This window comes from Glycine max, chromosome 8, assembly GCF_000004515.6.
Source record: "Glycine max cultivar Williams 82 chromosome 8, Glycine_max_v4.0, whole genome shotgun sequence".
NCBI classification, from domain to species: Eukaryota; Viridiplantae; Streptophyta; class Magnoliopsida; order Fabales; family Fabaceae; genus Glycine; species Glycine max.
This window is the reverse complement of record NC_038244.2, coordinates 21,794,313-21,820,663: the sequence shown is the minus strand read 5'-3', so window position 1 is coordinate 21,820,663 and position 26,351 is coordinate 21,794,313. Positions and strand designations below refer to the sequence as shown.

Genomic DNA, 26,351 nt, shown 5'->3' with positions numbered 1-26,351 from the left:
TCTATTATTCACTCACTAATTCGAGCATCGTAATACCTTTAAAAGTATCACCCCACAGCCTGAAGAAGCTCAGCATACCAAGAGATCAGTCAAAAAACACTTCAAAATCTGATAAGACCAAACTCTATGCCTAATTTGTGTCCCTTCTTGGCCACCCAATATCTTCTTATCCTAAGACTAAAGGACAAAGTACCAATTTTATGGCTTAATAATTGAAATTTTGAAAAGTCATTCACGTAAAATAATGAAGTTAAAATGGGAAAGTGGGAACTTAAAAACTGTGATGCAAGCCTGTGTCAGATTCAATTAATTTTGATTGCCTCTGTAGCAGGATAAGTATATCAATTGTACAAATAAGGGATAGAAGTTTCAAAGGCACCATAAGAAAATTAACTCAATTTTTATTATTATCAGCACTGCTATTTAGTGCGAAAATGTATCCCAGGAACACTATTATTATATATACAATTCTGTCTTGATCACATTATTGAAACTCAGGCTGAACTTGAATACTGCTTCAACCTCATCGCCCCATTGGATCTTTAATCTCAGAAAACATCATCCCGGATCAACACGAAAGACTCCTTCCAGCCATAGCTACGATCTTATCACTTGTTGTGCTCAATCCAGTGTTCTCACTAATCTGAAACAGGTAGAGTACTATGGCCACTGCTATCTTCATAATTAATAGCACTATTCCGAAACTGAAGAACAAACTCCAACCCCCCAACAACGTCGTTCATGGAAGGTCGATGAGTTCCATCCTCAAGCAAACAGCTCAGTGCAACCTCACCAAATTTATCCAAACACTGAGGTGCTATCTGGCCTTTCAGTTCTGAATCCACAATCTCACTCAGAGTTCCATTCTCATAGCAATGCTTTGCCCAATTAACAAGTGACATTCGTTGCTTCTCCTCCCAACGGAGCAAAGGGTGCCTCCCAGATAATACCTCCAAAAGCATCACCCCAAAGGAGTACACGTCAGACTTCTCCGTCAAAATGTTTCGCTTGTAATACTCTGGGTCCAAATATCCAATGCTACCTTTCACCTCAGTGTTCACACTGGTCATCATCGAAATACCTGTGGGGCCCCCTATTCTGGATAACCCGAAGTCTGAAACCTCGACCTCCCATTTTTCATCCAATAAGATATTGGCACTCTTCACGTCGCGGTGAATGATCACCTGCTTTTCACCTGTATGCAGATAATGCAATCCTCGTGCAACACCTATGCATACCTGCAGCCTATGCTTCCACGATAGAGACAGGTTATCAGTGTCATAGATATGGTCATGGAGGTTTCCACGATCCATGAATTCGTAAACAACAATCATCTCATTGCTCTCATAACAGTAACCGATGAGGGAAACAACATTGGGATGACGAAGTTGAGACAGCATTTCGATCTCGTTCTTGAACTCGCGAATACCTTGCCGAGAACCTGGTTTTAGCCTTTTGATTGCAACTGTAGTTGAACAATTGTCGATGTGGCCTTTGTACACATTGCCGAAGCCTCCCATGCCAACCACAAAGACTTCATCAAAGTTGTTCATGGCGTCTCTCATTTCTGTGATTGAGAATTGGCGGTAGAGGTCCATTGGTAGCGATAATGAGCCACTTCCCCGAGAAGTTCCCTCTTTTTTATTGGAACCCTTTTCTTTATTATTGGAATCCTTGTTGACCAGAATGTTCTTCCTGCGTTTGATGAGGAAGAAAGTGATAATAAAGGAGAGCAAAACGACACTGGAAACTGCACCTGCGACAGCAGCAAGGGTTTTCATGGTACCGTTGCTTTTCTTGTTTGAGCTTTCATGGGGAACCAAGAAAGGAAGATTTGGTTTAGGTCCAGCAAGATTACCTGTTGGGTCGTGGATTTTGAAGAGTTCAATTGCGTTTAGTTGTGTGTTCTTGATCAAGCTTCTAGGGTGAGGATGCATTTTCAGTGAAAGATTTACCTTTTCCCGATTCCCCAGGATGGAAATTGCGTAGTCTCTAACCACTGGGACACCCTTCTCGTTATTGGCCCATAAGAGAACATCTGCCTTATCGGTAGCCAACTGATCCGCTATGAAGATGTAGAATTCCAGATCACCAGCCTGAAGAACATGCGGGTCAATCTGGCAAAAGGGTAACCTTAACAAGTAGGTGAAGCCAGAATCAACCGGAAGCTTCCATGTGAGGTTGAATCCCATGTTGAAAGAGCCATCAGGTCCCATATTCCTTAAGGATCGGTAAACTTGGTCTGGTGCCGTGTAGTTAGGAGTAGTCTTTGTGAATCTCAGTTTAGTGTCATGAATATATAGAGATAGTACACTTTGACTAGTTACATATTTGTGAGGCCAGGATTTCTGCCTCTCCAACTCTTAATCGGTACATTGTCTCCAGAGCTGAGTTGGTTTCAATGGGGAATGGTCTCTCAAGGCCAACGAGTTGAGGTAATCCAGCACTATCGACGTCAGGATTGGTGTAGTAGAGATAAGGAGGCATGGAAACAATCTCGATTCCATTGATGAAAGCATACGAATCTTGATGTTGGGCTGTGATGGTTGGAATGAAGGCTATGTCGAGCCTCTCATGATCTCTGATGTTGATGCAATACTCTCTGAACAAGATGTCGGGCTGGCCAGGGTCGTCATCAGCATCAGCGTTGAGGGAAGTATTGAAATCTTGAAGGAGGGTGTATATGTATGGGCCAACTTTGACAGAGAAATAGGCTTTGGAGCGATCAAAGTTTTGGTATGAAGTTGAGTAGAAGAAAAGGCGAAGGAACTTTGGGCCTGCAGTTACAGGGAATGAGTAAGAGAATTGGGAGTGAGAGAGTCGAGCTGAGGTGTAAGGACCCATTATCGTTGATGGTATATTTGGAGGAGCAGCAACCGAGTCGAGGCTTTCAGCTGTGAGGAATTTGATGCCTGCAGTCCAATTCCGACCATCGGGTGTGGACAAGTTGTTAGATGAGCCACAGTTGATGCTCAAGAGGTCATTGGGACGATAAATAGCATCTGATATGGAAAGGTAAGGAAAGCACAACAACAGGAGTAGGATGGTTCCTAAAGTAATTCGCGTGTTAGTTGTGCCCATAGATAACCCTGTATTCCAATCCATATGCAGCACACTAGAAAAATAGAGAGCTCAAAATCTATAAATCAATCTGTGAATTTATATGTATTACTTATAGATAATTCTATGGATTTGGATCCTCTTCTGCTAGTCCTCTCTCTATCTCCCTCCAATAGAAACCAAAACCACTGATCCAATAGTTCAAAGAACAGTCAAGTTAAAAAAACTAAAATAGTGATTAAAATAAGCGAGAGTCTTTAGATACATCAAACAGTGATCAAAGTACCCTTTCTTCTTCTCAGGTGTGGGTTGCAGTCAGTCTACCTTCATGCAAAGCCACCACACCGGTGTGTCATTGACCAGTTCAAGTCTGGCAGGGAATGACCGGTCTACACTTGCCTTTGATTCTTCTTTTTTTTTCCTTTCTATTTTGGACTGGCTATGACAAGTCAATGCTGTATGGTCTTCTTTCATAAACTTCTCCACAAGTATTTTAAGAAAACAATATCTAAAATACTTTAAAACTTTCTAAATTTTAAAATTGATCCATGGACTTAAATTTATAGACAAGTATTACAAACAAGTTTTTAAAAATAAGATATATCAAAAGTTATTCGCACAAGTGGTTCAATATTTAATTCCTTAACCAAGACTTGGGCTATCAAACATCGCAGAAAAAGCAACATTGGCTGGTAGTTTAGTGCACTGAGGCATGGTGTTGCTGGAAACAGCAAATTTCCTGTATCATCAGGAGAGGTGTTTTTGACAAACAGAAAGTTATGCAGGAAATTCTTTTTGCCTAATGGTCGTGGATCAAGTCAAAGGATCCTAGCTTCAGTTATACCTTTGTCCAGTGGAATCTGAATCCTGGTCTCTGCATCTGAGTGCTTTGATCCAGAGATGGTGGCAAATTATATCAGAACAGTGTTGGTAGCTCGTGTTATAATCAACAGTAAAGAAATGGATCAATATATGATTTTGATTGTCAAACAGTACTGGTAGTGAATTTTTTTTCTTTTCTTTTCTTTTCTTGGGGGAGTATCTCTGATTGTATACGTCCCTGCTAAAATTGCTTTCCTTGGGTGGGCAGATTGGTGAATTCTGTAAAGAACGTTAACAGTGGTTATTATTTATACAGTATTATGTATAAATTAAATGTGTGCGTTTGTTTAAATATAAATTTGTTAGTTTTATTAGTTTTTTTAAATATATAAAAATATAATTATTAATTTTTAAAATATTTAATAAAATTTTAAATATAATCACATTAAAATTAAGGAGGAAGAAGATTAATTATATTTTAATTAAAAAAATCTTATCTTTAAATATTAAAGTCTATTGAAACTTATTATGATTTTTTCTCACAAATAATATATAATAGCACTATAATACCTACACAAAAAATTATTAATTTTTAAAAAATATAAATATAATAATTAAGAATGTATAATATAAAATTATCTAAATCTGAATGTTAGTTTTTGCTATTGTTGATATTATGTTAACATGTAGCTGATTTTTGTATATCTATAAATAATTGTTTTAATATATTTCTTGTAAATTTTTTTTTAAATCTATTGAAATAGTTTGATTATTATTAAAAAATTTCCATCATGTTTATTACTACTAATTTCTAGCGTTTAGTTTGGTATTATTATTATTATTATTATTATTATTATTATTATTATTATTATTATTATTATTATTATTATTATTATTATTATTATTATTATTATTATTATTATTATTATTATTATTATTATTATTATTATTATTATTATTATTATTATTATTAATTATTATTATTATTATTATTATTATTATTATTATTATTATTATTATTATTATTATTATTATTATTATTATTATTATTATTGTTGTTGTTGTTGTTGTTGTTGTTGTTGTTGTTGTTGTTGTTGTTGTTGTTGTTGTTGTTGTTATTATTATTATCATTACTATTATTATTATTATTTACATATTTTATTTTAATTAGTTTTTTAAAATTATTTACTATTTTATATAATTTTCGTACAAAATACCTGTGTTACTTCACATAAATTTAATTCTCTTTTTTCAAAGTGATATATATACAGAGAAAATAGTATGAAACACACTTTTAATGAATAACCTACTACTACTCCAAATCTAAAATTATGGATTCTTTCAAATTTAACATCATATTTTTAAACGTGTTACTTTTAATTACTATGTCTTTTTTATGAAATATATTTTAAAATAAATAATTTTAAATCAAATAAAGTTTGGAATAGACTCTACTCAATAAGAATAAAAATGTAATTTGAAAAGACTATTTTAAATTCATTTATCTATAAGGATTATAATTACATTTTTAATATAAGTTGCTATGTTTATTATTATTGTTATTATTATTATTATATGAAAAAAATGTATAATGAAATGACATTTATGCAAGTAATTTAACTCTTCGTTAATGTTAAATTTAGTCAAATTTAATCAACGACTATTGTAGAGTCTCATGGAGTTTAAGTTTTGATCAATGACTAGGTTTTAAACCTGTGTCATACAGGTTTGTTGCACTTGTAAATTTTATATATTTATATTCAATATTTTCAAATATATATTTGCATAATAAAATTATCATTTTTAAAATACTTTGTAGTATATTAAATAAAATTACATTAAAAATAAGAAGAATGAGTAAAAAATTTATCAAAATTATACAATAATTAAGGTGAATAATTTATTTTTCTAGCACATACACAATAATATCATTATGTAAAAAATAATAACATCGGAGAAATGAATGAGAAAAAATAAATATACCAAAAGTATTATAACTTTATTAATATTATAGTTGTTGCCTATTTGGTGACATTTGAATTTTATTATGAGTTATTTATTTTTAACCGATAATATTGATGCAATATTTATATAAAATTTATAAATAAAAATGTAAATTAAACTTAATAGATATTATTGACAACTATTTTTTGTATCTCTATGTAAAATTTCTTTTATTTTTCTCATTTCAACCATGAAATTAGAGGTATTAATATAATATTATGATGTAGTTAATATTAAATAAGTCAATGAAACTTAGAAAAAAATACTTTCAAAGGTGAAATATAAAGAGAAATTAAACTATTGAAATAATAGTAAAACAGAATAAAATACTTACAAAATAAATTAATTAAAAATAATAAAAATATATATGAATTTTTGCAACATACTAGTATACAATATAGTATATACTTTCTTTTCCAGATATTCCCTTCTCTACTTTGAGCAATGGGTATTGATCGTGTCAAGTTGGTGTCACATATTATATCATCAAATTCTAATACATAAATCTAGAACCAAATTTTAGAAGCCTCCTCAAAATAATAATAATAATAATAATAATAATAATAATAATAATATATTTGAATAACTAATTATGATAAAAGATATTCACCGAGAATTTTTCTTAATATAACATGGGCCTTCTCAACAAATTTTAAGAAAAAAATGTACACCTCTTTTAACATTATTATAAGAAACTACTAAAATCAGAATTAATTAAAAAAATACTTTCATATATTTTTTTATACGGCAGAAAGACAAAAATAATGTAACTATCTTCTATTCCTAACTATCCCTATAGCATCAAATAAGATAATAGAATACAAAAAGGTTGTGCAGTCTTCCCAAGTAACAATAGGATTGTCTGCAGAGAATTTCTTCTTAGCCAAGTAAGTATTTTATCATGAACTAGCCAGTAACCGCATACACATAGGTCACTTGATTAATCAAACTTCAAAGGTTGATGTTCATGTGAATTTAAAATTCGTGCATACGCATGGGTTACTTGATTAAGAGAACTTCAAAGGTTGATGTTTATGCGAATTTAAAACCTGTGTATACGCACAGATAACTTAATTAAGGAAACTTTAAAGGTTGATGTTCATGCAAAATAATTATTTCGGATCACAAAATTAACAAACTATACTAAGATGAATCTCATGAGGCTCAAACATAATAAAGAAAATAAATGTTTAAAACTAAAAGGGTTAAAAGTAAAAAGAAAGTGTAGTCAAATTGAGAATTGAAATTTCAAATAAGTCAAATAGTTTTTTTTTTTTATAAACATATGACGGCATGTCAATTATAATACAAATTACTCCATATTTACATTTGTAAGGTCACATAACAATAAGTTGACGGTTAATTTACACTTAAACACTTGAATTTCAATTAAGCACCTCAACAATGATCACACTATTTCCTCTAATTACCTGCAATAAGAGGGAAAAATTATCAATTTCAAATCCATGTTCATGTTCTATTAACTGCAATATCTTGACAACTTAAATTTAAAAGACAATGCAAAAGAATAGGACTCACCACCATCCCTATGGCATTTTTCTCATTGTCATTCACTTCACCACCAAAAAAAAATTGAGCGAAAAATGAGAGGAATACTAACGTCTTCAAATCCCGTGGTTGTTCTGACCTACTCATGGTGAAGAGAAGGGATCACAGAAGTGAATGAAGAAATATGATAATAACATGACTGTAATTGTAAAGAAGAAAATGAAATAAGAATGAAGAAAGAAGACATAAATCCATAGCACAATAGCATGAAATTTGAAGTTGAAGAACCTCTCAAATAGCTTGAACCTTCCATCAAAATAATATTAATAATAAACATGCATAAAACAAAACACAAAGAAAGAACCTTGCAAGCAGGAAAATCAGAAAGAGGAAAAAAATGGAAAAAATTAGTAAGGAAGAAAAAACATGAAACAAACAACAATAACTAAATAATAATAATAATAATAATAATAATAATAATAATAATAATAATAATAATAATAATAATAGTAATAATAATAATAATAATAATAATAATAATAATATTAATAATAGTAATAATGATAATAATAATAATATTGTCTTTTGTTAATATTGCGCCTGCAGTTGCACATTCACTCAACAACAACGTAACAATTTATTTTTTTTCCTAATCTTTTTTATTTTTTTATTAGAAAACAAACTAAGAAACGATAGAAGAACATAACCTACATAATAATAATAATAATAATAATAATAATAATAATAATAATAATAATAATAACAACAACAACAACAACAATAATAATAACAATAATTTCAATAATGATTATGACTTTATATGCATTAAAGGTTGATGAATGTTAAACATCAATTATCCAAATAAAGCAGAGATAACAAAATCTTGTGATACAGAACTTTGCTTCAACCCAAAGGATGTGACCTTTGTTGTTGTGGACTGATGTTTTCACTTGAAACATAGATTAAGCATTGTACATTTTGAACAACTACAACAAAATATAGCCACTCCATTCCAAAGAGGGAAATAAAGAAACAATATTCAAACACAATTAGCTTAATAAAATCTGTAATAACAAAACCTTGTTTGCTTGATTTGTTCTTCAGAATAATCCTCCGTAATCTAGCTTTTAAAGTCTGCTGATCTCCCAAATAACATATGGGGGATTTTGTGATAAAAATAAATAGAAAAAAGAAGTGGCAACCTTATTGTCTTCTACATTAAAAACAAAAAAAAAAGAAAAGAAAAAAGAAGCAAGTGAAACAGTGGAACAATTTCGTGACATAAAGAAGTAACTTGATTACTGGTAATTAATTTTAATTAAAAAAAATCTCACCTTTGAAATCTTACATATGTTGGTAGCATCTATTATATCTTACTGTATATGTTCTCGTATAAGGCTCAGAGATACCCGAGACGCAAAGCAACAAAAATCTTTATGAATTCCATGAGTCATCCTCTAACGTGAAAGAAACCGTGCAGAACCAATATATCCAACTAAAACATGGAAGAATGTGCAGAACCTATATATCAAAATGAATAAAGAAGAAGAAGAAAAATATAGCAGCTATACAAATAAATCAATGATATAAACAGTGTTTGAGTAGATGACATAAACTATACAGGAATGAGAACCAAATGAGGACCAATCCATATACAGAATCTACACATACTGATCTAAAAGCTATAAGTTGTTTGAAGGGTGAAGTGAGGAAATTCCTTGCTCTTTAACTAAGGCAAAAATTTCACTGCATCATTCGACCTTGTTTTCAAACTGAAAGACTAATTTAAGCACTTACTAACACAAACCAAATTACACATCAATTTTTTTGTGTTTTCTCTAGTAAAATTCCAATGATTTAAAACAATTTATCAACTTCAACTCACCCACTAAAAAAAGAATTCTTGAAGAAAGAATATGTAAAAGAAAGAATTCAAAACCTATAATTACCAACTATAATTACAGGGAAGAAACCTGCAATTATGCCATTATGCAGTTAGAAAATATCAATAAGTGTGTGAATAAATAACCCATTAGATATAATATTGTATGCAGATTGAAACAACTTTGTCCACAACTTGAATAGAAAATAATATATGTGCTTCCTTTTCACTTTTACATTATGTTCCATAATAAACCCCATATGGAATTACTTGACTTTAAAGTGATAAGGTACCAAGTTGCCTATTTTAAACTGAGTTCTAAAATTTTATAGTCATGAAAATTCAATTAGTAAAAGGAATAGCAAAATGGAGTATTGGAAGTTATATTATTACCTTTGGTGGATCCCATTTCTCCATTTGAACTGTTTTCCTTCCGTGTCTTTGTCTTCTGCTAATCATAATTAGTTATTCAAGTGTTGGTGGCCTCCTTATCACGTGTCTCTCTTAATCTTCATTATCAAAATCCTTAGCTCTTAGTTCTTGTGTACTTGAAGTTTCTTTTTTCAAGATATCATCCGTTTCAAGGAAGCAATATTGATAAAATATGAATATATAGTCATGAGATCTAAAGAACGGATAATTAGTTGAAGGCAATAGAACCACATCGATAGCAGCTAGCTGGATTGCTGCAGAGGCTATTCAAAGTTCTATGTATTTGGTGAATCAACAACCAAGAAAAGCTCTCATTTGACTCTTCAAAATATCAATTATCTATATGGACCAACAAAATGCACGGGTTATAATCTCTGCAATTTCCATAAAAATTTTGGGAAATCTTTTTTTATTTACGTCATGGCTGGAAATGGGTACTTCGTCATCAGGGTTTAGGTACATCGTCATCCTATCGTCAATTTAGGTACAAATTTACCAAACATGCATAACAACAAAAGGGAAAAAAGCTTGTTTGTTGGATGCTCGGGAAAATAAAAAAGGAACCAAAAACAGAGTTGAAAAATCAGTAAGAAAAAATAACTATTATTAAGAAGAAAACATGCATAACAACAAACAAAATTAGAACCTTGCAAATAAAAACAAATAGTAATGAAACAAACATGCATAACAGCAAAAGAGGAAAAAAGTGCCTGTTGGATGCTTCCTTGTCAATAGCCCGGGAAAATAAAAAGGAACAAAAAACAGAATTGAAAAATCAGTAAGAAAAAATAACTATTATTAAGAAGAAAACATGCATAACAACAAACAAAATCAAAATCTTCCAAATAGAAGCAAATATCAATGAAACAAACATGCATAACAGTAAAAAGGGAAAAAACTTGCCTGCTGGATGTTTCTTCGTTGATAGCCCGGGAAAATTAAAAGGAACAAAAAGAGAAAAACGGTGACAGATTATTGATAAAGATAGAAGGAAGGGAAAAAAAGTGGAAAAGAAAAAACCTTTGCGAGAAACATGAACTTTTCGGTAAAAGGAACTTGCGTGAATGATCCTAACACCGGTTTTCATGTTGGGTCAAGACCAATTGTAAGCGATTGAACGCGAAATACCACTGAGCCACAAACACCCCGATCCAAATAAAAATTGCAAAAAACACAAAAAATATACTGTGAGGTGCAGAGCTTGCATGCAAATCCAGATAATTAAGAACCGAGGAAAATGCATAAAAACTCGAAATCAAACAAAAAATGGTGATAGATTAACGATTGGAGATTAGCGAATGGAGATTAGTGATAAGCAAAAGGGGCTTACACGATTAGTATGTATATCCTTTGTAACCTTCGATGGCTTCAAGAATCTCTTTCCTGCAGAGGAAAATGATGACAAATTATTGAAAAAGAGGCATGCACAACAGTCCCACCTTGAACTGCAGAAGCAACGAAAGAGGAAGAAGAAAGTCAAGCAAATAAAACCCAAAATGACCAACCCAAAAGCACAACCTCACACCAAGAACAAAATCAGCAGAGCACGTGGCAGCATAAAATAAATCAAGCATGGACGTGTCAACAAAACTACAAACGGGAAAATTGGAATTGCAATATCAGAACCAACACAATAAAAAGCAGCAGTTCATATGCTAGAAAACCAAGCCCAAAGCTGGAGGGATATAAAATGACCAAAAAGCCAAAAAAATTGCCACATGTCAAGCTCTCAGCCATGGGCACACCAGTAATTTTTCCATACCTCAATTTTATTAGATAGATATTGATGACTGATACATGTTTTGAAAATGGTGCTGGCGATGTAATTCTACCTCCTTATTGAGCTATGCGTCTACCGTATAAGTTCTACATATTCAAAAGTTTCGGTCGTGTTATATGCCTTTATCTGTTGTAAACAAAAAAGAAAAAAAGTTTATAAGGTGGAAACTTAATATTATTATGTTATTAATAATAGTAGAATTATAAAAATCAATAAATTTATTATATATGTATGTATAATTAAATAATACTGTATTTGTTCCAAAGAAATAATTATTAAAATTAAATTTTTTATAATTATAATATATTTTTAATTTTATTGAAAACTTATTCATTTTTTCGATCTTCATAGGAGAGAAAAAAAAGATAATTTAAAATATTTTTATCAAAAATTAATTAATACAAAAAACAGATGAAATAAAATCTTATCATAAAAGATAAAAAAATTTATTATGTCTTATAAACATGAACAAAGGAATACTATGTTTTACGTTAAACTACTCATTTGGTCTCTATAATTTTATCATTTTTATCTTTTTAGTCCCTGTAGTTTGAAAATATTTTTTTAGTCCCTATAGTTTATATTTTAATTCTCTTTTAGTACTTGTACTGTAAAAGTATTCTTTTTAGTTCTTATAGTTTGTATTTTAATTCTCTTTTAGTCCCTATAGTTTGAAGTAATATTTTTAGTCCCTATAATTTATATTTTAATTACCTTTTAGTCCTTATTAAAAAAATATATAAATAATTAACTACAAATTAGTTATAAATTATCTCTTTTTTTATTATAAATTATCTTACGATAAATAAGTTATGAATTACTTGATAATATTTCTATAATTAATTGTAGTTGATAGTATTACTCATATTTTGATGGTAAAGACTAAAATGAAATTAAAATATAAAGTATAAAAACTAAAAAGATCACTTTCAAACTACAAGAAACTAAAAGAGAATTAAAATACAAATTATTAGGACTAAAAAAATCACTTTTAAAACTACAGGGACTAAAAGAGAATTAAAATATAAATAATAAGGACTAAAAAATCAGTTTAAAAATATAAAGACCAAATGAATAATTTAACCTATATTTTATAATATCAATGATTAGTTTAAATTTTTATAACATTTTTTTATAAAAAAAATATTCAAATTAAATATGATATTACCAGATAAATTATAATAATTTTCTGCTTTTAGTAATAATTGTAATTAAAAAAGTAAAAATGTAATGATCGCAGTATAAAAAATTATATATCCTTATTTAATTATAAATTATTATTAATAAAACTTTTAAATTAATAATCATAAAATTAAAAAATTTATCTTATATAATAAACTATGGTTAAATAAGAATATTAAGCTGTGCAACCTCTTTTCTCAAAAAAGTAGTAGTAACAGTGAAGTGAAATGGCTAAGGTAACGTAGGTTTGGTTTGAGTGCTAGAATGTAAAGGGTATAGGGTACAACAAAACAACAACAGATGGAGACGCGTGTTAGTCATGCAGATAATAATAGAAGCAAGGGTAAAATGACCATAAATCCAGGAAAAGGAACATGTGACAATTTTTTAAGTAGGGCACAATAGTATTTTTACTCTACTTCAGTTTTATTATATAGATATTGATTCTAATTTATATGCCTAATAATTTATTTTTCGAAGTAAAAGAAATCATTTATTTCTTAATTTATATCCTTAATAATTAATTAAATTAATTTATTGTTACTAATTTATATGAATAATTTATAATTCAATAAAAAAATAGATCAAATTGATTCAAGTTAATGGTTATTATATAATTTAAGTTTTGATGGTTATAAAAGATTCAAGTGAAATTTAATAATCTTCCATTAAATATAAGCCACATTAAATCATATTAATGGTTAGTGTGAAACAAAAACTTCAAGTTTATATATATATATATAAACTTGAAGTTTTTGGGGGAGGACCCGGTTTTAATCCTGCATAATACACTTTTAAAGAGGAATGAAAAACCTTAATAAGTGTGACTAAATTCTGAACCAATGGTTTGATTCCCGAAATGGGATTTTTAAATAGAAAACTAGGAAATGAAATTGCAATTTTAGTTAAGACTTAAATATTTTTAGTCCCTAGTATTGTGTTTGTTTTTTTGCTTTTAATTTTTTATATTAGTCTTGTAAATTATGTTTATTTTATTTTTTGTCCTTAAAGCATTTTGAACAACATAAAAAACATTATCTAAAATTTTTTAAGGATGAAAAATAAAACAAAATAAATTTAACAAGCAAGTTTTTATTATTATTATTATTTCTGTAACAGTTTCAAAACAAAATAAACAAACAGATTTTTTTTAACTTTTTTCTCTCAATTTTTTCTAAAAAATTGATTTACAAAATAAATTTTAAAAACTATATAACAAAACTAAATCAAACATGTTCTTATTATCCCTTAACACATTAGAGCAAATTTTGCTTTTAGTGGCCTTTAATATGTACACTAGTGGCCATATAAATGAGCACAGGTCGGTAAATGGAAACTTAAAATCAAAACTAAACCAAGAATGATTGCAATTGACTGATGGCTACTGTTTCCAGGGTTGGTAAATGTTTTACTGACATTTATTTTGAATGCTGGTAAAAGCCTATTAAATAAGCGGTAAAACAATAAAGTTTTAATGACATTTATTTTGAATGCTGGTAAAAGCCTATTAAATAAGCGGTAAAACAATAAAGTTTTAATGGCAATTGTTGTAGCCATCTTAATGACCACCAAAAATAAAAAATCTTTGGATGAAATAGATAACTTCATTTTGTCCATAAATTGAAAAAAATGGAAAAAAGAAAATCTAACCTATGATTACGGTTAAATAGTTAAAAATAATAAGGGAAAGTAAGCAAGAATTAGAACAAGTACTCCTATTAATTAGTTTTTATCATTCTTGAGAGCTAACAGAAACAGCTCAAATAAATATAACTGTACAATTAAGATCTTAGATAAAAAATTGGAATCTTTAAAAACCAGATAGCCAGATCTATCATCCACCTCAAGACCCTCCACACATGATTTCTAGTTGATGGAATAAGTTCTTAATAACATTGACTTCTGTCAGTTCTCTTGCCAAAGACGTTTGATCTAATTCCATAGTGTTTCCCTCCACAGTCTTACACATGTGCCAATACAGTGAGAGAAATAGTTGATATAGATATATACAACAACAACAACAACGCCTTATCCCACTAGGTGGGGTCGGCTACATGGATCAACTTCCGCCATAATGTTCTATCAAGTACCATACTTCTATCCAAATCATTAAGTTCGTCTTTTGCTGTACAGTGTAATCTTATAGTCTTTTTGGATCTTCCTCTACCTCGAATTGTTTGTCTTCTCTCCATCTGGTCTACTCTCCTCACTACAGAGTCTACCGGTCTTCTCTCTACATGCCCAAACCACCTAAGTCTATTTTCCACCATCTTCTCTACAATAGGCGCTACTCCAACCCTCTCTCTAATAGCTTCGTTTCTAATTTTATCCTGTCGAGTCTTACCACACATCCACCGCAACATCCTCATCTCCGCTACACCTACTTTATTCTCATGTTGGCTCTTCACCGCCCAACATTTTGTTCCGTACAAAATCGTCGGTCTTACCGCAGTCCGATAAAACTTTCCCTTTAGCTTGATCGGTACCTTTGCATCACATAATACCCCCGATGCTTTTCTCCATTTCATCCATCCTGCTTGAATGCGATGATTCACATCCCCTTCAATTTCTCCATCATCCTGTATTACGGACCCAAGATATTTAAACCGTGTGACTTGAGGGATAATATGGTCTCCTATTTTCACCTCTGAGTTAGAAACCCTCCTTCTTTTGTTGAACTTACATTCCATATACTCTGATTTGCTTCTGCTTAGGCGAAAACCATGTGTTTCTAGAGCTCGTCTCCAAGTTTCCAACCTCTCATTCAACTCCTCCCTCGACTCTCCAAGGAGGACTATGTCATCTGCAAAAAGCATGCATCTCGGCGCTATCTCTTGGATTTGTTCCGTGAGGACATCCAGAATTAAGGTAAAAAGGTAGGGGCTAAGGGTTGACCCTTGATGCAAACCAATTGTGATGGGAAAATCGTCTGACTCTCCACCCTGTGTCCTAACACTAGTCGATACCCTATCATACATATCTTGGATAGCTCGAATATATGCAACCCTAACCCCTTTCTTCTCTAGAGCTTTCCACAAAATCTCTCTAGGCACTCTATCATACGCTTTCTCCAAGTCAATAAAAATCAAGTGCAAGTCTTGTTGGTCCATGCGATATTGCTCCATCACCTGCCGTAATAAATAGATCGCTTCCATGGTCGACCTTCCCGGCATGAAACCAAATTGATTCTCAGTAACTTGAGTCTCCTTTCTTAATCTCCGTTCGATCACTCTTTCCCATAATTTCATGGTATGACTCATGAGCTTGATTCCCCTATATTATGCAGTAGTGATCCTTCATTAGAAGGCCCCACTGATGAAGACCAGTGATAGAAATGTATTTTTACCTCAATACTAACCATGTATATTCCAACCAACACAATGTGTTTCACTCCAGCAGCCTTAGCTGTTCATATATATACAAAATAATTTCAATATCACAACCATTTGTAAGTTTGTATTACTATCGATGATTGCTGGAAAGAAGAAATAGAATCTCACCAGCATCTATTTTGATTTTTCTGCCCAATCCAGTCAACCTAATATGTAAAAATCAATAAAATATGATAAAAAAAGGGATAAATTTAAAAAACTACTTAAACCCAAAAGAAATTGTAATAGTACCTGTTCAGGATATGCACCATCATCAAAATAAAACTCTGCTCTTTGTCCTTTTGTTGGATCAAACCCAGGTTTTATCTGTGGCACTGTACTTGTGAGTATTACGAGAGCATCTATACCTTGTATTGCAGGCACAATACTTCCGGCATCTCTTATCCCCAACAAAAAGTCATCTGCAGCATCAATGGTCTCTGTTTGCCTTCTTCTGTTCTAACCAGACCTTTAGCCACATATTGGTTGGCGTATCTTTATATTTTTGTAAACTATTTGTCCTGAAAAAGAACACCAGTTCTCAGTTAGTGATAAGAAAAACTGACATGTAGAATAACCAAAACATAGTATCAAAAAATTGATACATATTAGTAACAGGTTTCATTGTTCTCAACGACTTGCAGATGAAAAAAATTGCAATATGCATGGTAAGACTAGCAACTTTAACAAGAGACCTAAAGAACATTAATCTCAAACTTTTAAAATCCACCACAAAGACACAACACAAGGTGAAGAATAGACTCTTTCTGAACATTGTAGTCAGTAAGACTCTTTCCCCTCCAACTACTTCCCAGCAAAGATCAACTATGACTAATCTAAAAATAGATGAAAATAACACATGTGATTAATCTAAATTTCAAGAGATTTTCCATTTTCCAATGATATACAATACACAGTACATGCCCCAAATATGGCAAATTTAAATATACAACTTCATGGCAAATCTCAAAATCACTTTCAAGTTTCAATCAACAAATAATTACAACGTCAGATTCAAAATAATTTCACATACACGAAAAAACTCATCAAAATTAAAGGGCTTGACAGATCCAATTAAAAATTAACACAAAATCTTAATCATAAGAAACAGAAGAGGAATTTGAGATTCCTTGAAACAGAGCACTAGGGTTTTCTTTCTCTGCTATACTAATGGCCATTAAGCTTTTGGTAGGAAATATTGTTGTCCGGGACTTCGCTTTTATAAAAACGTAGTATTGCTTCGTCACAGCATGTGAACGCAGCCACATAATCACCATACAAAGATGAAATCCTAATAGAGCCTCTTCGGCGTACTATCGTTGTTGCTTGTTAGGGGTTCTATTGCCTCATTGTGATTAGAAGGCACTGGTTGTCAGCGCCACAACGTCTTTGGCAGAAAACTCAAATTTGACAACAAAACACAAATCTGAGAATGTAAAACCAACATGGAAGCAGGGAAGGAGAAGAGGTGAGAAGGAGGACAGAGGTCGCGGCTTCGCATGCCTCAATCGCAGAATGCCAAAGATTTTCATCTCACTGGTGTGTTTGGCATCTGCTATTTCGACTTTTCCAAATTCTAAATGAATGATTTGCAAATACATCCTAAATGTTCATAGTCAATTTCTACAGATGATGCCCAGATTCGAAATCTTCACCTTAGCCATCGGCTTTCTCCATTTCGTGAGAAAGAGGAGATGAAAACGAGTTGCACCATATACATATTTTCTCTCCTCAACCACATTGCTTTCGTGTCCCTAAAAGGATATTTTATCTAGGTAATGCATTTTTTATAGGGAATTAAATTCTTTTTTTATTGAAAGCAACTGTTTGGATATTTTAGTAAAAGGAATTTAAAATTTTAGAATTTTAAAAGGAATTTTAGTTAGTTGAAAGAATAGAATTTCAAATTCTATCTTCAAGGGAGTGAATTTCAAATTCTCAAAAGCAAGTTTCTCATACTCCGGTGGCTACAGCCGCCGTGGACTACGTCTCCGCAGTCAAGAACCAACATGACAAGATATGCATTCACGCTATCGGCGGCGGCATGCGCGGGATTCTCGCCGAAAAAGCCCTCATCTACTTGGAAGCCGCGTTGAAGAAGAAATCCAGCGACAGAAACGCCACCATCGCAGACTACTTCGATGTGGCCGTCGGCGTCGGAGTCGACGACATCTTCATGGCGATGCTCTTCTCCATCAAAGTCCTCACAAACCTGTAAGAAAATAACCACCACGATTTCCTTCCGCCGCTACATCCCAACCTCGACGATCTCCACCAGCATCGGCATGCCTCCTTCCTCCACCAGCGCCGCCCTCGCCTCCGGTACTGCCACCAGCACGCTCACCACGTATGCCGACTTGTCCACAATGTTCGACTCAATGTCTGCCATCAGCTCCACCAGCACCTTCATGATCCCCGCCTTCACCGCCCTGGTCTTGTTCTCCTTCACCATGCACAACGAGTACAGCGCCGTCGATGCATCCTTCTTCGCGTGGAACCCCCCACTCTCCAGGAGGCACACCAGCAGTGGAATCGCGCCGGACCGCCCGATCGCTGCCTTGCTCTCCTCCACCTGCGAGAGTCTTAGCAGCACGCACGCTGCGTTCTCCTTTGCCATCGGGGTTCTCGCACGCACGTGCGATGCTCTTCTTCACGAGGCTTCGAGTTTTAATAAAGAAATCCAAACACAAAATTTAAAAAATAAAAGAATTTAAATTGGAATATTTAAAATTCTCACAATTTTAAATTGCCTCATCCAAACACACTCTAAATTCATTGAGCATAGGTCAAATCAAACAATTAATTAGGATTTGTGCATTCATTATGGAAGTTGGGATGAGCAGCGATAACTTAGGAGTAGCTTCCTTCAGTTTTCTTTCTAGTTAATAAGGTGGGGCCGTTGATACCTAAAACCATTCGAGACAATGACTTAATAGTTAATACACTGCTCGCAAAGGAATGTGTCCATACATTTGGTCATCTGCTTTTCTTCCACATAAAAAGTTTTGGAAATATTCAATTTTTGAACATTTCTTTTCTTATTACACTACAAAAAAAAAAAGTAATGATTTAATTGTATAAAACTAACGACATCCTAAAGGCCATCACTACATCTTAGCGTGGGCCTAGCCGATACTATATATATTCTCACTTTCAGTGTAATTCTTTTTGTTACTTGTAAGGGTCAACTAACAAGATACTTGCATCGCTTTTGTTTTCACACATGTTCTAAATATATCTGTTTATAAAATTTAATCTCTATATTAAAATAAACATAATTGTTTATTAATATTTATATTCTCTAAACATATTAGGGATCTAAACTTGGTTGAACAAAGTGTGAGTATTGTAAATCTTTTGATATTGTTAAATTTCTACATATCAAAAGAAACACATACTCTAAAATGAAAAATGATTAGAATAGAGCAAAAACATAATTCAATCAAATCCGAATTTTTAGGCTATTTAAATTATTGTTTGCTACTATTTGAAAATTGAAACTATTGTTCATGTTCTTACCAGTTTCCAACTTAATAAATATCATTTTAATATATTGATTATGTATTTATATAAAAAAATCAATATTATTATAACTAATTTAATTTATAAAATTATTCGGTATGTAATATTTTATAATAAAAATATTTAATAAATTAATATTAAAATATTTATTATATAATTATGCAAAAATGATATTTAACCTTATTTTATAAATATTAAACAAAGCGACAAATATTATTTTATTATAAATATATTAAGTAATTAGATTTAAATTAATTTATAGTATAAAAATTTCAATTACATAATATAAATATTATTAAAAAAATAGTTTATTCATAAATTTATTTTATTCGATTTCCATGTAAAAATAATTTTATACAATTTTAAATTAAAAATAAATATTGTTGATTGTTTGATATGTTGTTATGTTAAATTCTAAAAAAAAAAAAAGTTATATAACCTATAATGATTCGCCTATAATAGTGTTGAGCATGATGGTCTCTCATTAATGATATTTTTTTGTCTCTATCATAAAAATTAATTTAATTTATGATATTATTAAGTAAGTATTTTAAAAGTATTATAATACAAATATACTTAATAAATTTATTTTAATAGTTATTATGTATTTATGTAAAAATGATTACTAAGTAAAAATGAGTTTTCCAAAAACAAACATTGTTTAGTCTTTGATATACGGATGCATTAACTAGTCATCCATTATGTTCTTGAGTAGCATTGTCTCTCCTGAATGATATTTAAGTTTTTTTATCATAATTAAAATTATTTTTAATTTATGATATGATTGAGTCTTTAATATGTACTTTTGTGAAATACTTGAAGAAAAAGTTTATTTAGTAAGTAATTTAAAATTGATTTTGTAACAAAAAATACATTTTATTGTTACTACATATTATGTAAAAAATTAAAACTGATATGACTTATGATATTATTTAAGTAATTAAAAATTATCCTGTAATAAAGTAGAAAAAAATTTGAAAGTGGCAAAAAAAATCTTGTAATAAAAATATATTTAATAAACTCTTAATAAAATATATATATTTTATGCAAAAACAATTTCTAATTAAAAATGATATTATAAGATTTTCAAGTAAAAATAAATATTATTAAATTTTTTATGTACAATTATGTGCTTGTATTAACTATTCGAATAAAGAACTTTGTTATATATAATAATTTTGAGTAGAATTTTATCTCATTAATAATATGTATGGTCTTTACTCATATGTTGTGTAAAACACGTACTCTACGAAAAAATTTGAAAAAATTATAAAAGTTCTTACAACTTCTAATAGAACAATTAAAATAAAATAAAAAATTAAGAAGTCGAAAAAAGTTTTATAACTTGACTTGTGTATGCAAAGTGGTGATGTCATTTATGTCTTATCCTTGAAGGGGTATTTAATCAAAATGTGCCCCATTTGGTAATATTAAAAAAAATGCCACCTTTGGAATAAAAAAAACCTTGTCATCTCTCAATATTTTTATCTCTAACTATTACAGTCCTAACTGTCATATCACTCTACTGAAAGAAGGAAAGTTTATTAAAAAAGAAAAGAACTGAAACTTTCTTGATTCCAAAATATATATTTAAGTAGACATTCTTATTTCAAATAACTTCCTTATTCATATCCACTTCTAAATATTTCCAAGCACTTACAGATTTTTACATAGACATCTCCAAACATTTCTAAGTTTATCTAATTTGAAATAATATGTAATTAACATTCTCCGGGAACTTTAAACACCAAACTCAACCTGAACTTGAACAGTAACCTCATCGTCCCTTGGGATCATTAATCTCAGAGAAAACATTCTTCGGGACGATCATCAACCTGTCAGATTCCTTACTCCCATAGCTTGTGGTGTTCAATCCAGTGCTGTTACTATGATCCGAAAGTTGCATACTACTGTGGGTACTGCTAAACATGTCCTCACTGTCTTCATAATCCTCACCACTCACAACCAAAGGCACCACTCCATTAACAGCACTATCCTGAAGCTGCAGTACAAACTCCAACACCCCAACGACATCGTTCATCGAAGGTCGCTGGGTCCCATCCTCAAGCAAACAGCTCAAAGCAACCTCACCAAACCTATGCAAACACTGAGGTGCTATCTGGCCCTTCAGTTTTGCATCCACAATCGCACCCAGAGAACCCTTGTGATAGAGATGCTTAGCCCAATCAACCAGTGACACCTGTTGCTTCTCCACCGTACGGAGCAAAGGCTGCCTCCCAGACAATACCTCCAAGAGCACCACCCCAAAGGAGTATACATCTGATTTCTCAGTCAAACGCTGTCGTTTGTAATATTCTGGGTCTAAATATCCAATGCTACCTTTCACCTGAGTGCTTACATGAGTCATTGAAGAACCAATGGGCCCGATTCGGGATAACCCGAAGTCTGAAACCTTGGCTACCCATTTTTCATCCAACAAGATGTTGGTGCTCTTGACGTCACGGTGAATGATCATGTGCTTCGCACCTGTATGCAGATAATGCAGTCCTCGTGAAGCACCTATGCATATCTGAAGCCTGTGCTTCCATGAAAGAGAAGGGTTATCGGTGCCGTAGATATGCTCACGGAGGGTTCCACGATCTATGAATTCGTAAACGAGTATCATCTCATTGCTCTCGTTGCAGTAACCGACGAGGGAAACAAGATTGAGATGGCGAAGTTGAGACAGCATTTCGATCTCGTTCACGAACTCCTGTTTACCTTGCTGAGAACCGGGTTTGAGCCTTTTGATTGCGACACATGTTGCACCGTCGTCGATGTAGCCTTTGTACACGTTGCCGAAGCCTCCCGCTCCAACCATGAAGAGTTTGTCGAAGTTGTTGGTGGCAGCTCTTACTTCTGCAATTGAGAAATAACGGCAGAGGTTGGTTGGTAGCGATGATGAGCCACTTCCGCGAGAAGTTCCTTCTTTTTTGTCGTCAACGGCGACGTTCTTCTTGCGTTTGACGAGGAAGAAAACGACAATAAGGGAGAGCAAAACAACTCCGGAAACTGCACCTGCGATGGCGGCAAATAGGGTTCTCGTGGTGCCGTTGCTTTTCTTCTCTGAGCTATGATGGGGAACCTCGGGGGTTTGTGCACGAAGAGGGTCTGGGTTTGGTCCGGCGAGATTACCTGTTGAGTCGTTGATTTTGAAAAGTTCAATTCCATTTAGTTTTGCGTCCTTGGCCAAGCTTGTAGGGTTAGGATGCATTTTGAGTGAAAGATATGCCCTTTGATGCTGATTCCCTTGAATGAAAACTGCATACTGTCTAACCACTGGGACACCCTTCTGTTCATCGCTCCAACCGAGAACATCTGCCCAGTCTTCAACCAACTGATCATGAACGAAGATGTAGAAGCTCAGGTCACCAGGCTTGTTAACCCCCGGGTCAAGCTCGCAAAAGTGTAACCTTAGCAAGTAGGTGAAGCCAGAATCAATGGGAAGCTGCCATGTGAGGTTGAACCTCAAGTTCTTAGAGCTATCAGGTCCCATATTCCTTAAGGATCGATACACTTGGTCTGGTGCCGTATAGTTAGGAGTAGTCTTCGTGAATCTCAGCTTAGTTATAGTGTCAATATCTAGAGATAGTACACTTTGACTAGTTACATATTTGTTATCCACATCCCAGCTTCTGAGCATACCAGTGTCCTGTGAGGCAGGGATTTCTGCGTCTCCAACTCTTAACCGATACTTCGTCTCCAAAGCATAGTTGTTTTCAATGGGAATTGGGTTCGTGAGGCCAACGAGTTGAGGCAATCCAGCGCTGTCGACGACATCAGGATTGGTGTAGTAGAGATAGGAGGGCATTGAAACAATCTCGATTCCATTGATGAAAGCGTACGAATCTATGGTTGTCGGTATGAAGGTTATGTTGAGCCTCTTACCATCTTCAAGGTGGATGCAATACTCTCTGAACAAGTATTCGCCAGGCTCGTCGTCAGCATCAGCATTGAGGGAAGCATTGAAATCTTTAAGGAGGGTGTATGGGCCAGATTTGACTGAAAAATAGGCTTTGGGGGGATCAAAGTTTTGGTATGAAGTTGAGCGGAAGAAGAGGCGAAGGAACTTTGGGCCGGTGGAGACAGGGAAGGAGTAAGTGAATTGGGAGTGAGAGAGACGAGCATAGGTGTAAGGGCCCTGTTGTGTAGATGGTGTTAGCGCAGGAGCTGCAACTGTGTTCTGGCTATCATGAAGGAGTTTGGTGTTGCTGTCTCCAATCCAGTTCCGACCGTCCGGTGTGGACGAATTGATGGATGAGCCACAACCGATGCTGAAGATCTCATCGGGACTATAAACAGTAACCTCTGCTATGGAAAGGTTAGGGAGGGACAACAACAGCAGGTGGAGGAGGATAGCTCCTAAAGCAAATCCAGTGCAAGTTTTTTCCATGGATTGTAATCCAAGCACCACATAGTAGCAGAACAGAGACCTCAAACACTATTAATCAACGAATGGTTCATGTCTATTTTTTTTTTTTTTTTAAAGTTAGCGGAGACTTCAAGTCTATGCTTGCTTGCTTTCTTCTTCTTCTTCTTATTATTATTATTATTATTATTATTATTATTAATTATTTTTTATTGGACTTGGTTGCGACTTGTCAATGTACTAGCTGTGTGGAAATTTCAAGCACGGCAAAAATATCTCGAGTGATTTTTTATTTTTTATTTTTGTTGCACTGTTTGAACTTTGAACATAAAATAAAGTTTTATTATCGGTATATCAAAATTAAATTTTAATTTTATTATAAGATAATTAAAGGGCTTATAAATTGTATCAAAAAGTGAATTTTATAGTTATTTTTTAGTGATGATATGCAAAAGTTTAAACATATTAAATATTTCTTTATCAAAGATTTTATTTAATTGTTTGAACATGTGAGTATGATAAACTCATAGTAATATCTTACAAATAAAAACTCTTTTTTAACATTTAACATTTTTAAAATAAATTACCAATTTCATTAATTCTAAAAATTGGGATGCACTATTAATTGAGTCTCTACAAATAATAAAATTAGATTGTTTGCTATCTTCTAACTTAGCTAAAATTATCTCATCAACTTAACATAATAAAAAAAAATCTTGAAATCAAAGTGGTTGAATAAAGGAGAGGACATAAAAACAACAAGGATTTTACTCTTCTAAAGTTTTTTTTTTTTTTGAAGCATTGACTCTTCTAAAGTTAGCGGATGAACTTTATAAAATAAAATGCATCTATAAATGACTAGTTAGAAGATCAACCATTAAAAGTTATAATAAAATTATTCAGTAAAGAAAATTATAATAAAATTAAATATATATTCAATAAAATCTAAAATTAATCATAAATTTACTTGTTAATTTTATCTTCTAAGATACATTCCACTTATTTTAGTATAGCCAAAAATCCAAAGGAAAGACACTGTTTATAAATCGTAAAAAGTTGTCTCTTCTAGTATTGTGTCACCCCACTTCACATGTTGAAAATGACACAAATTAAAGACGTACATGTGAAAGTTAGATAGTAGGTAGCTTATTAATAATAATATAAATTTGCACTGCCGACGCTATGTAATGCGCAGCTGTACTAGGGTATAGTTTATATATGACATATGAGCTTAGATAAATGTTTTATTAGGAGAGGTGAGAGAATTAGATAGTAATTTAATTAGTAATTAAATCTGAATTTATTTTGATGTAAGGATTGTTATTTTTCTCTCACCTCTAATAATAAAATACTCATATCACCTTCTCCCAATATGTATATACATATATATATCATAAGTGTGGATATTATAGAGTGTTGAATTTAATTTGAGAAAATATATCTGTTACAAGTTGTATCAAGGAGAAGCATAGACATGAAGAAGCGAGGATCAGGCAGGCGTTTCCTGATGTGGGTTATGGTGATTTGGCTCCACGCACATCTCAGCATTGCAGCTGAACTGTCCAAGTCCAATGACACGGACACTGCTTCTGAGAGTTCTGTGTGCGATGGCTCCGTAGAAGACTGCCTCAACAACGTCCACCGCTTGGACTCAGAGCTTCTTCCCACCATCTCCAGCTCCCACTTCCGCAGAATCCTCGCTGGAGGAGCCAATAAAGTCGTTTTTGATACACTCAAATCTGCAGCCTTCTTGTGTACGACTATCAATGGTTATCGTCGGTGTGGGGCCAGAGTTCCTCCCGGTGGTATACCCAACCGATGTGCTAATAAAGGTAGCTTTTTAAGGAATTGCCATAAGATTGATAGGTAGTGATCGCGTCGGTCAAGCTATTTTATGTGTTCTTATGCTTTTGCTTACTCCCTCCTCAGCCGATGTGCTGTGCATGTCTCCATTGTTGGGCGTGTTTTCGTTTATTGCAACAATAACTCGATCTCCTATGTTGGGGAAGAGATTATGAACATATGTATTCTTTTCTGCTTTCAACTTTTTGAAGCCAATGACTATATTTCCTCTCTTAAGGAGGAGTTTCGTAAGGATATTCTTTAATCTCTTAAATTTCAGGTTGGGAATCTTAAATTCTTACCATTGGTATGTATATTTTAAAAATCATTTTAAGGAATTTAATGCTTTCAATAATATTTTTGAATGAAAAAAATAATTATGCACGAAGGCTTAACCAAGTTATATTATTTAAAAATTGGACACAATTCTCAGATATTACCGTGATTGTATGTAGTCCGATCTTTTATTTATAGATTAAGATCCAATTTTTTTTTTCATTTTTTAATCATTGATTATATTGATAAAAATTAAGAACTTAGATTTAAGTGAAATTAGTCACTTTGACTTAATATTTT

General features: G+C 32.5%; 3 protein-coding genes, 1 long non-coding RNA gene and 1 pseudogene across 6 annotated transcripts; 1 reads left to right on the top strand and 4 right to left on the bottom strand.

Annotated features, from left to right (window-relative positions):
* Positions 1–324: 324 nt before the first annotated feature.
* Positions 325–4,188, bottom strand: LOC102665716 (receptor-like protein kinase FERONIA; annotated as a pseudogene).
* Positions 4,189–7,148: 2,960 nt separating this feature from the next.
* LOC102665644 (uncharacterized) lies at positions 7,149–17,797 on the bottom strand. 3 transcript variants are annotated; one of them, XR_005892649.1, is made up of 9 exons: positions 17,698–17,797; positions 16,295–16,563; positions 16,172–16,209; positions 11,040–11,092; positions 9,671–10,839; positions 8,730–8,916; positions 8,475–8,608; positions 7,426–7,534; positions 7,149–7,316 (listed from the first exon to the last, which is right to left on the bottom strand). It is a non-coding gene; the product is annotated as an uncharacterized lncRNA (long non-coding RNA). The 3 variants fall into 3 exon arrangements; XR_005892648.1 differs by having other exon boundaries at positions 8,475–8,916; XR_001389536.3 differs by lacking the exon at positions 16,172–16,209 and having other exon boundaries at positions 8,475–8,916.
* A 493-nt stretch (positions 17,798–18,290) lies between these two features.
* LOC100816166 (U-box domain-containing protein 14-like) lies at positions 18,291–18,659 on the bottom strand. Its single transcript, XM_006586390.1, has one exon. It carries the CDS (start codon positions 18,657–18,659, stop codon positions 18,291–18,293), a length of 369 nt encoding a protein of 122 aa, XP_006586453.1.
* Positions 18,660–21,139: 2,480 nt separating this feature from the next.
* LOC100781248 (receptor-like protein kinase FERONIA) lies at positions 21,140–24,284 on the bottom strand. The gene has a single exon (XM_003531820.5). It carries the CDS (start codon positions 23,955–23,957, stop codon positions 21,342–21,344), a length of 2,616 nt encoding a protein of 871 aa, XP_003531868.1. The 5' UTR covers positions 23,958–24,284; the 3' UTR covers positions 21,140–21,341.
* An 836-nt stretch (positions 24,285–25,120) lies between these two features.
* LOC100780709 (uncharacterized) lies at positions 25,121–26,024 on the top strand. Its single transcript, XM_003531819.5, has one exon. The coding sequence runs from the start codon at positions 25,408–25,410 to the stop codon at positions 25,801–25,803; it is 396 nt and encodes a 131-aa protein (XP_003531867.1). The 5' UTR covers positions 25,121–25,407; the 3' UTR covers positions 25,804–26,024.
* Positions 26,025–26,351: the final 327 nt, after the last annotated feature.

Bases quoted from the DNA above. Each gene is read 5' to 3' on its own strand.
- LOC100780709 (XM_003531819.5), top strand. From the start codon at position 25,408: ATGAAGAAGCGAGGATCAGGCAGGCGTTTCCTGATGTGGGTTATGGTG.
- LOC100781248 (XM_003531820.5), bottom strand. From the start codon at position 23,957: ATGGAAAAAACTTGCACTGGATTTGCTTTAGGAGCTATCCTCCTCCAC.
- LOC100816166 (XM_006586390.1), bottom strand. From the start codon at position 18,659: ATGGCAAAGGAGAACGCAGCGTGCGTGCTGCTAAGACTCTCGCAGGTG.